The sequence below is a fragment of the Lactuca sativa genome, chromosome 6 (genome assembly GCF_002870075.4).
Source record: "Lactuca sativa cultivar Salinas chromosome 6, Lsat_Salinas_v11, whole genome shotgun sequence".
Lineage (NCBI taxonomy): Eukaryota > Viridiplantae > Streptophyta > Magnoliopsida > Asterales > Asteraceae > Lactuca > Lactuca sativa.
Genome location: NC_056628.2, coordinates 193,676,529 through 193,692,238, shown reverse-complemented (window position 1 = coordinate 193,692,238; position 15,710 = coordinate 193,676,529). Strand labels below are relative to the sequence as shown.

The window sequence follows — 15,710 nt, the reverse complement described above, 5'->3', positions numbered from 1 at the left end:
ATTTTTAGGAACGTAAGGTGAGGATAACGGGAATGGATAATCGGGTTTATTGTGGATTGTTGAAATTAAATATAATTATTGTGGGTTGAAAACCCTATATGCTCACCAGGCTCCCAAGCCCGACCCACTCAGTTTATTTGTATTACAGGAAGTGGCGCAAGAGCTTAAGATGGGCGAATCATCAAGTTGTTTTGTTTACAAGTCTGTATATGTATATATTTGTTGAATGACTTGTAATGTTATCGTTTATGCTTTATGATCTATATCGGAACATGACATCCCGACTTTTGAATATGAAATGAAATCATATTTCTTTATGAAATGTTTTGATAAATATCTATTTTATCATGTTTTGTTTTTGGGAACAAATTCCGCATCTCTTTTAAAACTAAAAGGATTTACTCTGAAAATGTTTAAAAAGCATAAATGAAATCGGTCTTTTCTGGCCGAGATTTTGGAGATGTCACAATATCTTAAGCCATTAAGTAATTGGTTTGGAAGTTGGTGAACTGCAAGTAAACGCTAGGTGTTTTCATGAGAACGCTCGGCGTTCGGACACCGGGCGTCGAGTGGAGGAACGCCAGGCATTCTATGCAGAAGCCCAATGGGTCGATTTTGGGCCTTAAGCCATTAGGGGTCTTGGGCTTAGTCTAGTTGGGCTTGTATAAAAAGGGATAAATGGTCTTTTGCCTTTATCTTTGTAAGGAATGGACTAGACCATGGGTTTGGGTTAAACCCTAATTATTGATTGGGTTGTTTCTAGTTTTGTTTTAGCGTGAGGAGTAGTGTTTACCGTGGGTCGAGTGTTGTTTCAGTTATCATCAGTAGAGGTGAGTCTTGTCCCGGTGTTCGTGATTTGAAGGCACCAATGCCAACTCACTAAATTATGTATGTAGGATGCTAGTTGTCTTTGCGACTCTTGAATGTGTATGAGCCTATGTGGTAGAATAGATGTATATGTGTTGACCAGCTGGGTCTAGCTGTTATTATTGTATTATGCTATTTATATGTGACTGAGACTGTTGATAGTCTCCAGGGTTGCTGATAACCCACCGGGCGTGCTGTTAGCCTACTGAGACTGTTGATAATCCCTAGAGTTGCTGATAACCCATAACTGTTTATTTGTGCTGTGTTGTGTGTGGTATTTTAGGGAACTCACTAAACTTATTTTTTACAATTGTTGATTTATATGTGACTGATACTTTTGAAGACCGCGAGAAGATTAATGTTTGATTGTACACACTCGCTCGAAGATTTGTTATTGGAACATTTTGAGAACTCTGAAATTTGTAATAATGGTGCTTTGAACAATTATGTGTTTGATAACTTGGTTTATGAAACTTATTTTTGGTAAATTAAAATAAAAGATTTGGTGTTAATTTCAGGCGTTACAATTTTAATTAGTTTATATTTAATTAAAAATTTAAAATTAAGTTGGGTTAAAAATTTTGTATGATTTTAATATTTGTTGTGATTTGAAAAAATAAAAAAGAAAAAGAGTGAAATAAATGATGTGGATATGAAAGATTTAGAATTTGAAAAGTCGTGTATTATTTTCCTGTCAAGACTTGTTGTCAATCCCTACCTTTCTAGAATACATGTACCGTATTATATAAAACTAGGCATAACCCCGCGCGTTGCGTAAGAATGCATTTAAGTGGTTAAAATAATTATAGGGAAAAAATAAAAATATGTTGAAATTTATGTTTTCAGTAATGAATTGGGCACTAACCAAATTATCAAATAATATAAAAATCTATCAACTCACATTTTGATACTATCTAATATAGTTCATATCTTATAAACTTTGCTTTTACTTTTATACTATCCAATATATATATTATAAGTTTTTGTATAATGTTAATATCATTCAAATACATCTTTAATATTTGTTTTCTATTATTCTTATATCCAATAATATTTTTGGATAAAATAAGAAATAAGTTGTTTTGAATGAGCTATTAATAAACAATATTGAAATAATAAACTTTGTATTTCAGTATTTATATTACACAAAAATATCCAAGATTTCATATATGAACTTTCAAATATTAAACATTGAAATTAAGAATGAAGTCATATAAAATATATTATTATACATAAATGTCATCAAGAGTTTTAAAATAAGTTGATTAGTAAATATGATATTTAATTTTAATTACATATTTTGTAAGACGTACGTTTGAATTTAAGTTGGTACGTCTTCCTTAATTTGTACCTAAAAAATTAAGATGAATAAAAATATAAAATAGATATCACTAAGCATTAATATAAATAATTAAAAACGGTATGTGGATCTCCTACCACCAATTAAAGACAACATACATCTCTAGTGGTATCGATTCATATGTAAAATTGAAGTAGTCATTCTATGTACACTTTCTCTTCTAACTACATGCACTTTAAACTTGTTTCCTCTATGCATTTTTCTATGTGATTTGTATTTGTGTGTCTATTCAAAAAAAATTGATCTTTTTATAGTAGAGTATCTATTAATTGTTTATTAAATGTATTATATAAGTTATAAAACTTTTGAATTGTTAATCATTATTAAGAGACTTTTGAGTGGTATTCATTAAAATAAGAGGTTTCAAATTTATGGGGGTTTCAAATTCATGAGGTTCAAGGAAAAATACTAACTTTATAAGTATGTATGATGATTTTGATATTATATTGAAGCGAATGTTTTTAATTACCTAGTAAAAGTTTTTGCTTGAGTTTATATAATATTCAATAACACGTTACTAATAACATGATTAACTTCCTTATCCTTTAATAAATCACAATTAACAAAGCTATTGGTCATTTAAAAATGGAAGTTGTACACAAGACAAATTTATCTTGAAATTGTGTTGCCGTGTGTAAAGATGCAAAAGATATTTTCAACCTTCTGTTTTTATAGTCTTCCTTTGGGTGCTCAATGTGAACGAAAGACTCACTTATAGTAAACTAAAAATAAGAGCATTAGATCAATCCTGCAAAATACCCTCCCATGGTTATGCTAATGCCATGTTTTTTATTATTCCACTTCTGATAACCCTATACAGTTCACTCTTCACGTCATCTTCGCAGGCTAATGCCTTATCTAAAGGCTTATCAATCTCTGTTGATCACGAACATGATAATCTGGTCTCGCTAAATGGCCTTTTCACTGCCGGATTTTACAAGGTGGGCATCAACGCTTATTGCTTTTCCATATGGTTCACAGAGCCACATGCGAAACATGAGAATCCCACTGTAGTTTGGATGGCAAATCGAGACATACCAGTTAATGGAAAACACTCCAAACTTTCCCTCCACGACGATGGTAATCTTGTTTTAGAAGACGCAGATCATTCTATTGTTTGGTCCACAGAGACAAAATCCACCAATGGTTCACTCAATTTAAAACTTGAAGACACTGGAAATCTCGTTCTTCATCAACTTAATGGCGTTCCAGGCATGCTTTGGCAAAGCTTCGATTATCCTACAGATACACTTCTACATGATCAACTGTTCACCAAAGACTCACAACTCGTTTCTTCAAGAAGTACGTCAAATTTCTCTTCTGGGTTCTTTAGGCTCTATTTTGAGAACAACAATATTCTGAGTCTTCTTTACAATGGTCCTGAAATAACGAGTGTTTACTGGCCTCCACCTTATATGAAAACGTGGGAAGCGGGAAGATCCACTTTCAACAGCAGTAGAATTGCTAAACTCGATTCTGAAGGTAAGTTCAACTCATCTGACGATTTCGGGTTCTTTGTTTCTGATTTTGGCATAAGACGCAATAGAATAATGAAGCTTGATTCTGATGGTAATATTAGAGTTTATAGTCTTGTTGATCAGAAAGGACGAAAAAAGTGGGAGGTTCAGTGGCAAGCTTTTTCCAGTCCCTGCAAGATTCATGGCGTATGTGGACCAAATAGTCTTTGTACTTATTCTCAAGAACATGGGAGGAAATGTGAATGTGTACATGGATATAAGAAAAAAAATCAAAGTGATTGGGCCTATGGTTGTGAACCCAAATTTAAACCTTGCGAACAGGGAGAGAAAGATTACATTGAGCTTCATCATGTGGAGTTTTATGGTTACGATATGAGATTCCTTCAGAACAGAACCCTTGAAGCCTGCAAACAAGATTGTTTAAACGATTGCAACTGTAAAGGATTCCAATTCAAATTCGATACCAATTTCTATAATTGCTACCTGAAGAATCTGTTATACAACGGATATCAATTGGGTTTTGAGCATTCAATCTATATAAAGCTGCCACAAAACTTGGTATCATCTTTTCAACAAGCACTAGTCAATGAAATCGAATCCAACTCCAGTTGTCCGACACATATAATCATGCCCATTCCAAGATCTTACGAGAGAAAACATGAAAATGGTTCTCTAAAAGTTTTGCGATGGTTTGGCATGGTAATTGGAGTTCTTGAGATCCTCTTGATACTCATTTTCATTTATATATCTCACAAAGACTCGGCTACATCTGCAAAAAGCTACTACCCCATAGCATCAGGGTTCAAAAGATTCACATACGCTGAGCTGAAAACTGCAACAAGCAATTTCAAGGAAGAGATAGGGAGAGGTGGTGCTGGTGTGGTTTATAAAGGGAAATTATCTGATGATAGAATAGCCGCAATAAAGGTGTTAAAGGAGGTTAATCATCAAGGAGAAGTTGTTTTTCAAGCAGAAATAAGCACAATTGGAAGGCTAAATCATATGAATTTGATAGAGACTTTGGGTTATTGTATTGAAGGGAAACATAGGCTAGTGGTTTATGAGTATATGGAGAATGGGTCCTTAGCAACCAGCTTGAATTCTAACAAACTTAATTGGGGAAAAAAGTTCGATATAGCAATTGGTACTGCAAAAGGGCTTGCTTATTTACATGAAGAGTGTTTGGAATGGGTTTTACATTGTGATGTCAAACCCCATAACATTTTGTTAGATGCTGATTACAATCCAAAATTGGCTGATTTCGGGTTGTCCAAGCTGTTCGATAGAGGTGGGAATGAGACTTCAAGCTTTTCAAGGATTCGAGGTACACGAGGTTACATGGCTCCAGAATGGGTGTTCAATCTTCCGATCACCTCAAAAGTTGATGTCTATAGTTATGGAGTGGTGATACTGGAAATGATCACCGGAAAGAGCCCAGTACTACAAATGGTGCAACTAGGTGGTGATAGTGGTAGAGACCAAACGTTGGTTGAATGGGTGAGGGAGAAGATTCGTGAACATATTGGAAGCCAAAATGGAACATGGATTGGGGAAATTGTAGATAGTAGGACGAGTGGTGAATACGATAAGGGAATGTTGATTAATCTTGTGAAAGTTGCTTTACAATGTGCTGAAGAAGATAGAGATGCAAGACCTTCAATGAGCCAAGTAGTTAATATCCTTCTCCACCCTGGGAGTCATGATAGTCATGATATGAATGAAGCTTCGGTCAGTAGTATATATAACAAGGTATCACCATGAACATGATGACAATGATCTTCTGTAATATATTGCATGTAATTATTAACATGGTCTTTCTATGGTCATTAATATATCATATTTAATATACATGAAATAAAAGAACAACAAGAAGAAGATTTTATGATGGTAGTAAATTTCTTTGTATTAGTTTACGAAGAGGATGAAAAGCCTAATTATTTACACAGGAGTAGAATTGAGGCCGCTTAACGTATAACCAACTTCGAGCATCTCCAACTTAGAGCATCTCCGCAAATCTATGCTATAACTTAATATTATAAGAGAAATTAAATTACCTCCTACCTTTTATTTCTATAATTATTCATACTCACTAAAATTATGACAAATCACAATTTAATTTTATTTTATTTTATATCTACCTCATCTAATAAATAAAACATTTAAATGTCACATGTCCCCCTTATAGCTTATGCTATTTGACACATGTCAATTTTTTGTAAATTCTCAAATTTTCGTTTTTTTTCTTGTGGTCGATAAAACATCTTTGATTTAATTTTAAAAAACAAAACACAAAATACTATCCTAATCGAAAAAACTGGAAAGTACATTTCTAATACATGCCAAACCCTACCTTGAAGATCATACTACACTACTTTTCTTTCTCATGATCATCACAGCGAATTCTGCAATTCTGCAATAGAGACTAAAGAAAATTCAGGTTAGTTCATCTCAGTCAACACTAATCATCATATGTTTTTGTTACAACTATTTTATATAAATGATTGGACCATTTCTTTTAACTTTTGTGTTTGACATTATTATAATCTCAAACTAGGTTGGTGTTTTCACAGATTTTCCAAGTTTATAAATTTGTCAAAGTAGCAACATTCGTTGAACATCTTAAATAAAACAAATAAGCATGCAACGAAAATTCTAATTGAACCCTTTTTCTAGTTGACGTAATCAATTGATTTTTTTCCTTGATTTTCCTGAATCATAGTGTTCATTTGTTTACGTTTATTGGATGAGAATTAATAGAATTGAACTTTCAATTTCTATCAAATGTAGCCAGTGGCAGTCCTAGAGTGGGGGCAATGGGGCAGCTGCCCCCACAACAAAAAAAATAATAATAATTAAAAAGTAAGTCTTTATCAAAAAAATATTATATTTTAACCCTTCAAAATTATATGTTTTGACTCTTCAAAAATATTTTCCCCTATAAAACATTATAAAAAAAAAATATTTGCCCCCACTTTAGAAAATTCTTCGGTCCGCCCCTGAATATAGCATCCTACTATCAATTTTTGTCAAACTTGAAAATATATGAAAACTACTAACATGGGTATTATATATTGTTTAACATTTATACAAGTAGGATCAATTATATATTGGGATTGATGTCAAGTAATTATAAGAAAACGGTTAGCATTTCATTGTCTATCAAATGCCTATATAAATTTTGAGCTTTGCACTTTCTGTTTTATGGCTGTTTATAGCATTTAACTTTTGTTTTCTATCAAATTTAGCATCTTACTTAGTTCCTATTTTTCTGATTTTCCTGTTTAGGTTATGTTTTATCATTGTTTAAATCCATTACTATTACAGCATTTTGCATCAATATTTTTTTAATATACAATTAACAATTTCAGAATTTTGATTTCTTTCCCTACCATTTTTACCTATTTTTACTAAATGTTACAAATCCAACTTGAGGGTCTCTTTGTGATAAGGATACATTTGGTATATTAGTAAATTGAAGTTTTCTTTTAAATAAATAAGTATAAGAAAACAGTTAGCATTTAATTTTTTGCCAAATTTTTGTAAAATGCCCGTATAAATTTTGAATTTTTCATAGGAATCAAGATTACCCGTACAAAATCAAGATTTAATTTTTCATCAAAATCAAAATTGAAACAATAAATACTACTTGTGTAACCAATTCCATCGCATTACCCTGCGCATCTTCTACAAAAAAGAAAGCTACTATTTTACCTGTTGTTCATCGTGGCCCAACATCATAAATTGAATCATAACCCATCAGTAGCGACAATTCATAGAAAAATCACTTGCATGGTCGCCACTGTCCACCATTTTTTCTTCATAACATTTTCTAGGGAGTTTGATCTCCTCCCATGTATTCTTCTTCCTTAATCTCTATTTACATAGCTTTTGAGGATGTTACAACACCAACGCCGAAGAGATCGTCGACACTTACACTAATAGAAAAAACAGTCTTTTACGATGCGCAATGTGTGTCGTAAAATGCTTAGACGACGCGCAAATGTGCGTCAAGAAAGGCCCTGTCATAAAGAGATACGACACGCTTTTGCACGTCGTCTGCAGACGACGAACATTTATGACATGCAATGCGTATCATTAAAACCCCTGTCAAGAAAGGTCATGTCATAAATGAAGATGACACACATTTTTGTGTATCATAAATTTAAATGTTTAAACAAATATATTTATATATTTATTAATTTAATAGAAATAAAATACAATATACAAAAAATACAATTCATTACATAAAATTTAATGTCATACAATTCTATTCGCTTTCATTAACCCTATACACACAACAAGAAACCAATAAGTGACTATAAGAAGTTAGATAGCGACAAATCCAACTTCTCAAAATTATCACAATCCCATTTGGCATTTCGAATATCCCTAATTACAACAGTAAAAAATGTACCTTACAAGAGCAGCAGCAAGACTTTCGGCATTTGGAACATCTAAATTATGGCAAAAGGTTTCTGCTAATGCCAATCTAATGATAAGTGAAGCAAGCACCTGAGATCAATTGAAAATGGATTTGTGAAATTCCTTCAATACAAAATACAATGGGAATGGGCAATTCAACATGATGGCACACCTTTTGATCTACAGTGCACCTTCTTCGCATTTCAAGCTCTAGCAACCTGAATTTAAAATCAACCATAAACATTAGGGTTGGATACTGTTATAAGACAAGTTCAAGCACTAAGTGCGGGTAGATGGAAATATGCAATTCGGTTTGAACTCATATCTGATGGCAATTCAAGTCAAAGTTCTATACAACTTGGTCAAGATGGAGAGACTGATTCTGGTGGTTTAGGAACTCTAGGGTTAAAGATTCTTTACTGGTTGGAATGTGAGAAGAACAATGCCACATCAGATGCAGGTTCTTGTCCTTTTATTAAGATTAAACCAGGGTTAAACTTGCGGATAAAGTGTCTACATAGTTCATTTGTCATTGACCTTTGACTAACAAGGAGGCAGAGTTTTCAATTGACCAGAGCTGTATTGATGTTGAGAAATTGTTGCTAAGAGCTATATGTTTAATAAGTATACTCATATGCTTGAAATTTATAAAGAGTTAGGGCAGAATAGTCATATTGGTCGAGCTGCTGGTGATGTCCTTCACTCCCCAATTGATCCACCTGTTGATGAGTACAAAAAGGTCAGTTAAAATGAAACCCTTTGTCCTCGTTTTTTTTTTCTCATTGATAACTTTCTTATGATTCTATTTGTTTCACCTTTTTTTCATTTTCATTTGTAATTCATGTAACCAGAATTAGATACTTCATTTCAGGTTATATTTTGATTCTTGAAGTTCATAAGTTGATTATTCTCATTTGTTTCTATGAACCATCAAACCGGTAAGACAACCAGTTCAATGTCCGGTCCAATTTTCAAAACATTGAATAAATGTTGCAGTCAACACAGATATGAGCTGATTCTTAACTTTGTAAACCGCAATATTATTGCTAACCAGAATACACTTTAGGTTGATGCATATAACTTAAAGAATTTGTTTCATTTTATAACTGATTGAAACATAGAAAAGATTCTTACATGCTAATCTTTGTGATGCAGTTTTCATGAATGGTGATGTTGTTTAGTTCGCTAGAAAAGTGTCCTTCAGTTATGTATTTTTAGATAGGGGTAGTTTGCTAAATCATCAAGTAAAGAGAATCATGGACATTAGGGTCATTTTAGACATTTTATATTAGTTAGTTTGTTATAACAGATGGTATAAGAGGGTAGTGGGAAAGAGAATCAGCCAAACTATCTTTCATAATGAATTAACTAATATAAAATGACTAAAATGCCCCTGCCCTAATAAGATTCTCTTTATTTGATGATTTCCCAAACTACCCCTATCAAAAAAATATGTGACTGAAGAGGGTGCATAACAGACTTTATGAATGAGAACCTATACAGGAGACTAGAAGTTTAAAGTTCATTGAACTCCATATAGTGAACAAACAAGTACCTTTGGAACCTAATTTGTAAGACTTCAATAAAAAAATTGATAATTTAAGGAGTACTAGTGGTTTTCTTAAAGAGGCTAAAACCAAAACCATGCTTCATGGGCTGTAATAAAAAAAAATGATAATTTAAGAACATAAAATAATGTGTCAACATTTATAAATCTGTCAGAAAAATCATTTTTAGAAGCTTTTATGGTGACTTACATGTGCTTTTGGAGGCTTCTCTAAATCTGCGATGTTCCCATCCATGTCCACAGATGTATCCCGTGTATGACGATTTTGCCCTCCACCTTTTCGCAAGATATCTTTTGAGGTGTAATTCGGTTCAAGAAACAAGAACATGACTTAGTTTAAAAACTGAAAACAGAGAAAGATTTGTGGACTACAAAAGTGTAGAAATTTAATACTGAGAAGAACGAACTATATTGGAGACAAAAGATGATAAATGTTGTGGTGGATTCCATTGAAGTTTCTTCAAGTTTAACCCTTTTGTTGTTCTATTTTGGCCATTAATAGGATCCTCCTCGTATGTTCTTGTGTTTTCTGATTTTATTTTATTGAAAATAGTTGCATCACTAGCAACTGTAACAATACCAATAAGCTCACCATCTTCATATAATGGTCTCTTGTTTACTAAAGCCATAAATGTCACACCCGATCTCTTCCTGAAAGGAAATTGACCAACCCAACTGTGACCAGGCCTCACCCTTTCCAAGATCTTCTCTGATGATGTTTGAAACTCCTCATAAATAAGTAAGTATGTGACTGTTTGCTCAAGTGCCTCATAGACCTTGTAACCAAACAGTTTCTCAGTAGAGCGATTCCTGGAACATATGGTGAACTTTCATCGAACACTTGGATGACATTAATCATCAACACAATTCATACTTCCAATTAGATAAGATAACAAGCTTTCTAGTTTGCATAAACATATAGAAATATAGAATCCATAATCTCATGATCTTTCCCTTCAATTTAATCACTAGATTATCTATGTTCAAAGATAGGGAAGTGGGAACTACATATATATCGCATTATACTATAAATTAAGGTGTGTTTTTTATAATACCAAGGTTTTTGTATCGGATTGGAAATGAAATTAGTTTCCTTGTTTATATATCATCATATCTTCTATCTACAATGCATAGAATGAAATTATTTTCCTTGTTTATATAACACAGAACTTGTCATATCACTTTTAACTTTTTTCAGTAAAAAAGATCAACCCTTTATATTTTTTTTCATAGATTTTCTGGTTTTGCTACTAATTTAGGCAATACAAATTGTTTCTTTAAGCATATTGTTGATACAGATGGGTACTTTTGGAAGTTCTAGACACGGTTTCTCAAGGATCAATTAACTGGAAGCAATCATCAAAACCCCCTATTAAGATGCCATTTAGAAAAGTCGAAAAATGAGAATGTTTCTTGCCTGAATACATCATGGAGGTAAGTTTAATTTGTTTTTTGTGAGTTTTACATTACAAAACACCAATGCATATTAGTGATAATTTGACGTGAAAAATGAGAATGTTTCTTGCTTGGTAGGTGAATCAGAAGACATGCCTATCTCACTGTTGGTTTTTCTGCAAAAATCTTGGAAACATTTTCATGTAGTAATAATAGAGAAGAAAAAAAGCATCATCAAATTAAGATGAACATGAAGATACCTGGTGAATCATCTCTGGTGTCAACTTAAATGTAAACCAAATCATACAGGTTTCAGTAAGCAAACAACCATTAACATTTCGTGTACCCAAAATTCAGTCTCTTACAACACACCTCCCATCACAAATTGAAATGAGAGAAAGAGATCGAATAACCAGGATTTAATAAACATTGAAGGATCTAAGTTTCTTATTAGAAGTAGCACCACCATGAAGCCCATTCTAGATCGATCCTAGAGATATTTATTTTGGGCAAGGACATGATTCTCTATTCTTAACATCTCTTTGGTATTCTGGAACGAAAATCTCAATAAGATTGCCTTCATCTAGTTCAATAAACTCGCAAGAGATATGAATCGCTTTTGGAATCAGTTTTTATTTGTAAGAGGAGTATGAGAGAAGAAAGACAATAGGGAAATTGATGTGGTGTGTTTTGGGGAAAAGGTTTTTAGACATCAAAAATTTGGAAGAGAACAAAAGATGAGGGTAAAACCATATTTAGGGTTTTTTCATTTTGGGGTGTGAAGAATGCATAAGCCATCACCACCAAAAACCCTAGCATGTACTAAGTTTATAGAAAAATGAGTGAATCTGATTCGGGATTTTAGAAGAAAATAAAAAAACCTCTCGCTACCTACTAAGAAGGAAGACGCACGTTAAGGTTCTTTGTCTGTGTGTTGTTTTGATTTATCAACGGGAAATAAGAAACAAACGAGAATCAAGCTTTGCATTCCATACTGCATAGTGATAACTCATGGAATTCACAGAGCTTCATTAAGCCAAACCATGGAAAAGAGAAAAGTTGAAACGAAGGAAGATGAGACAAGGCGGGGTTTTCTAATTTTTTGGGATTTTGTTTCTCGCTTAGCTATTAAAGGTTGGAAAAGGCGCGTTCCATTAAAATTTATAAAGTGACATCCTTAGACGACTCGCATTTAATTATAGGTGCCCTCCATGTTTTTTTTGGACACTAGTTTAAGGGCACGCAATAATGCGTGACCTAAATCCTTAAATGTTTTGAACAGATGACACTTTTTTAATGTTACATGCTTTTGTGTAACATAAATCAATGAGTGTCGTGGTTTGCGCGTCGTAAAAGGCTATTTTTCTAGTAGTGTTAAAATGTAGAAATCGAATATGGGATTTCTCCATTTGGTGTATACGACAAGCTAAACATAAGTGATAACCAGATGCATGAATGTCGGGCTGGAAGAGTGAAACTAGGATACACATGTTGGATTAGTGTCTAAGTCCATAACTATTTTGGTATGTACTTGACCCGATGGTGCATGGTCCTTTTGGGTTGCCTTCACCAAAGCAACTTGATAGGATGAATTATGGAGAGAAAGGATAAATATGATTTATTAATATATTATGGGAATAATATATTAAAGGAGAAATCATATTGTTTAATTAATATTAGTCAATAATTAATAAGAATTAAGTTTGTGACTAAAAGAGATTTGATTCTTAATTATGGAAATGTCGAAAATTTACCAAATAAGGAGAGTTTCTCATCGCCCCAAGTTTTAGTTGGACAGAAATTTGGAATCATGCAACTTGGTTGCACGATGAATGAGAAATTTCATATTTGGAAATTAGACTAATCCATTGACAAAGTATCAAGTAAAGGACTAGGAGATCGAGCACACAAAGTTGCGTGTTGATCAAGTCCACCATAAGAGTAACAAAGATATTCGTCATGATTTACTAAAGGTTTAGTAAATATGATTATACTTATAAGATTAAGTGTAATTCTGAATTGATTGAAAATGTTTAAATCAATAGCAGAACAAATAAGAAGAATCAAGTAGGCAGAAAGATAAAAGTTTCTCCATTCTAAGAAGAAGGGAGAGTACCTTTTATGCTTTATGATAGGTCTTAATGATTAAGAACCATATCTCAATTGATCCTCTAAGTGAGTCTTAGTACAATTGTATGTCTAAGAAGAGGAATCAAGAATTGAAGAAATGGTTAAATCAAGAAGTCAATCATACTTCGTTCCAAAACAAGTCTTAGAGTTAAGATTGTGACATTGAGTGATAAGTATTAAGAAGGTTTATAACATTCATCAAATATGGAAAGTTGTGATGTCTTGGATAAGGCAAATACCAACTTGGACAAATTTATGAAGTGTTTTGATAAAAACTGCACTAACTCTTGAATATTTGTTGTCAAGAAATGTTTATTGACAAGAGAATCTTATATGTCGAGGAGTCAGTGGGAGTCTTAATGGTCTTGAAAAGTTTCAAGAAAAAATCAAAAATAGGCCTTATTGATCATCACTAGCACACGAGTTGAGGTTTACAACCTATCGTGTTGACACTATATTGTTTCTGTGCCGTTCCAATTGAGTTAATTATGCATGTGAGCCCTATGAGTTCTCATTTGAATGCATAAAAGGCAAGGACATTGATCAATGAAAAGTACGTTGATAGGAAAAGGTGAGCTGCTTAACTACTTGGAAGACATGGTGGGCAGCTGTGCTACCATAAGGCAAGAAATCAAGATTAAGAAATTTCGGTCCATATGAGTTTGAATTTCTCGTAAACTTTGGCTTTGACAAATTCACATGGATAGGAACACATACACCATTAAAATCTAAGTGTCATAAGATTCCCTCCTTCATGAAAGTGACTGTGAGGAAATGCTTTCACTAAGAAAGATTTTAAGAAGATAGTGATTGTGAAACTGAATTCTCGAATTCGATTATGGTTACGGTATCCCTTTCCATGATTTGAATTGTGAGATTTGGCAATTAGTCTGAATTGGTTAGACGCACATATAAGTTATCCAAGACAAAGGTGTATAAGTTCAAGAAGCCTTGATAAAAGATTATCAAAGCATTGGGTATTAGAAATATGAACTTAAAGAAATTCAATAGGCATTGTTTTTCTGAAAGTTAAGTTGTTTCTGAATACATGTCAAAGCTAGTGGGAGCATAAGTGTAATGTTTATAATAATCATCATGATAGTGGGAGCATAAATGTTATGATTGTATGAATATTATGGAAAGTATTGCAAGTTAGCAATATTAATTATAGAAAACAAGAGTTGTACTTTGCAAAGTAGTAAGGATGTAAAGTTGTTTTGCTATAATTAAGGGAGAGAATATTGTACTTCGTTTCAAAATCTAAAGCTTAGATTGAGAAATTTTAATAAATTTAGTCAAAGGATACATAGTGCGTTCTTAAATTTCGATTATGATTACGACATTCCTCTTCATATTTCGAATTATGAGAACGTAGCATGTAAAATATTATGGCAGAAGATTGATAAAGTATTAAATCTTCATGTAAGACATTGTGTATCGTGTCCCATACGCTTCGGGTATAGGATTGATTGCAAATGCTATAATATTTGACCATTCTAAAATTTTCCAAATGTCTAGTGCATTTAGAGGGAAGAAGGACAAGAATCGGTTTTGACTAAGATAATTAAACAACTATCAAAGGACAATCCAAAGTTCGCCAAGGATTGGTCACTTGTGAGTAGTTGGAAGTATAGTATTGAATGGATCATATCGACATTATTATGAATAGATAAGATTCTATTAATAATGAGTTGTCATATGGAAAATATGGAAACATGTCCATATTGGGAATTGAATATTGAAAATCTATGTCTAGATTAGAAACTTTATGCAAAAAGATGTTCAAAGGAATGTACTTTGAGTGACAGACATCATATCTAAGGAATTATATTGTAACAATCTCTGATAGAGGACTTTGTAATATCATTGGCAATAGTCTTTGTGACTTTTTGTGCTATGACATTACGGAAAAGGATCATTGCATAAAATGTTAGAATCTAACATATTCCATAAGTGGCAAGAATTTGATATTCTTTCACTTATGAAAAAGGATTTGGAGTTGTGAAATGAATATGATTGGAAATGTGTTCATTTGATTTATTTCACAAAGTAAGAACCATAAGTAAACATTGTATGCATGATAAGAGCATGGGACATGTGTAATAATTCAAGTAAGAAGTTGATTACCCGAAACAACAAATAATGAGTAATCGATATGGTGATAAATAAAAGGTGTTTTATTTATACTCAAAGGTTTAAGGCCATATGGGATTAGTATTATTCTTGTGTTTCACTTTGCATGTTTTGACTTCCTAAATAATTTAATTGGTTAAGAACAGTCAAATTATTCGAACGGGCCACAGTCGTTCATATGTTGGAAGTAGGTATGAACAAAGACTGTCATGAATTGGAGTGTGGATTGTCTAAAGAGTATTAGACATAAGCAAATGTTTGCTGTAACGTTCATGAGTGCTTATGAATATGATTTGAGCATTGGATTAAACCCACACTCACTTGGATCACTCAATGAATTGTATCATGATTGATTGGT

At 32.9% G+C, this 15,710-nt stretch overlaps 1 protein-coding gene across 1 annotated transcript; it reads left to right on the top strand.

Moving 5' to 3' along the window:
* Positions 1-2,917: 2,917 nt before the first annotated feature.
* Positions 2,918-5,582, top strand: LOC111908807 (putative receptor protein kinase ZmPK1). Its single transcript, XM_023904606.2, has one exon. The coding sequence runs from the start codon at positions 3,010-3,012 to the stop codon at positions 5,464-5,466; it is 2,457 nt and encodes an 818-aa protein (XP_023760374.1). The 5' UTR covers positions 2,918-3,009; the 3' UTR covers positions 5,467-5,582.
* The last annotated feature ends 10,128 nt before the right edge of the window (positions 5,583-15,710 follow it).

Coding starts and splice junctions, on each gene's coding strand:
- LOC111908807 (XM_023904606.2), top strand. CDS start 3,010: ATGTTTTTTATTATTCCACTTCTGATAACCCTATACAGTTCACTCTTC.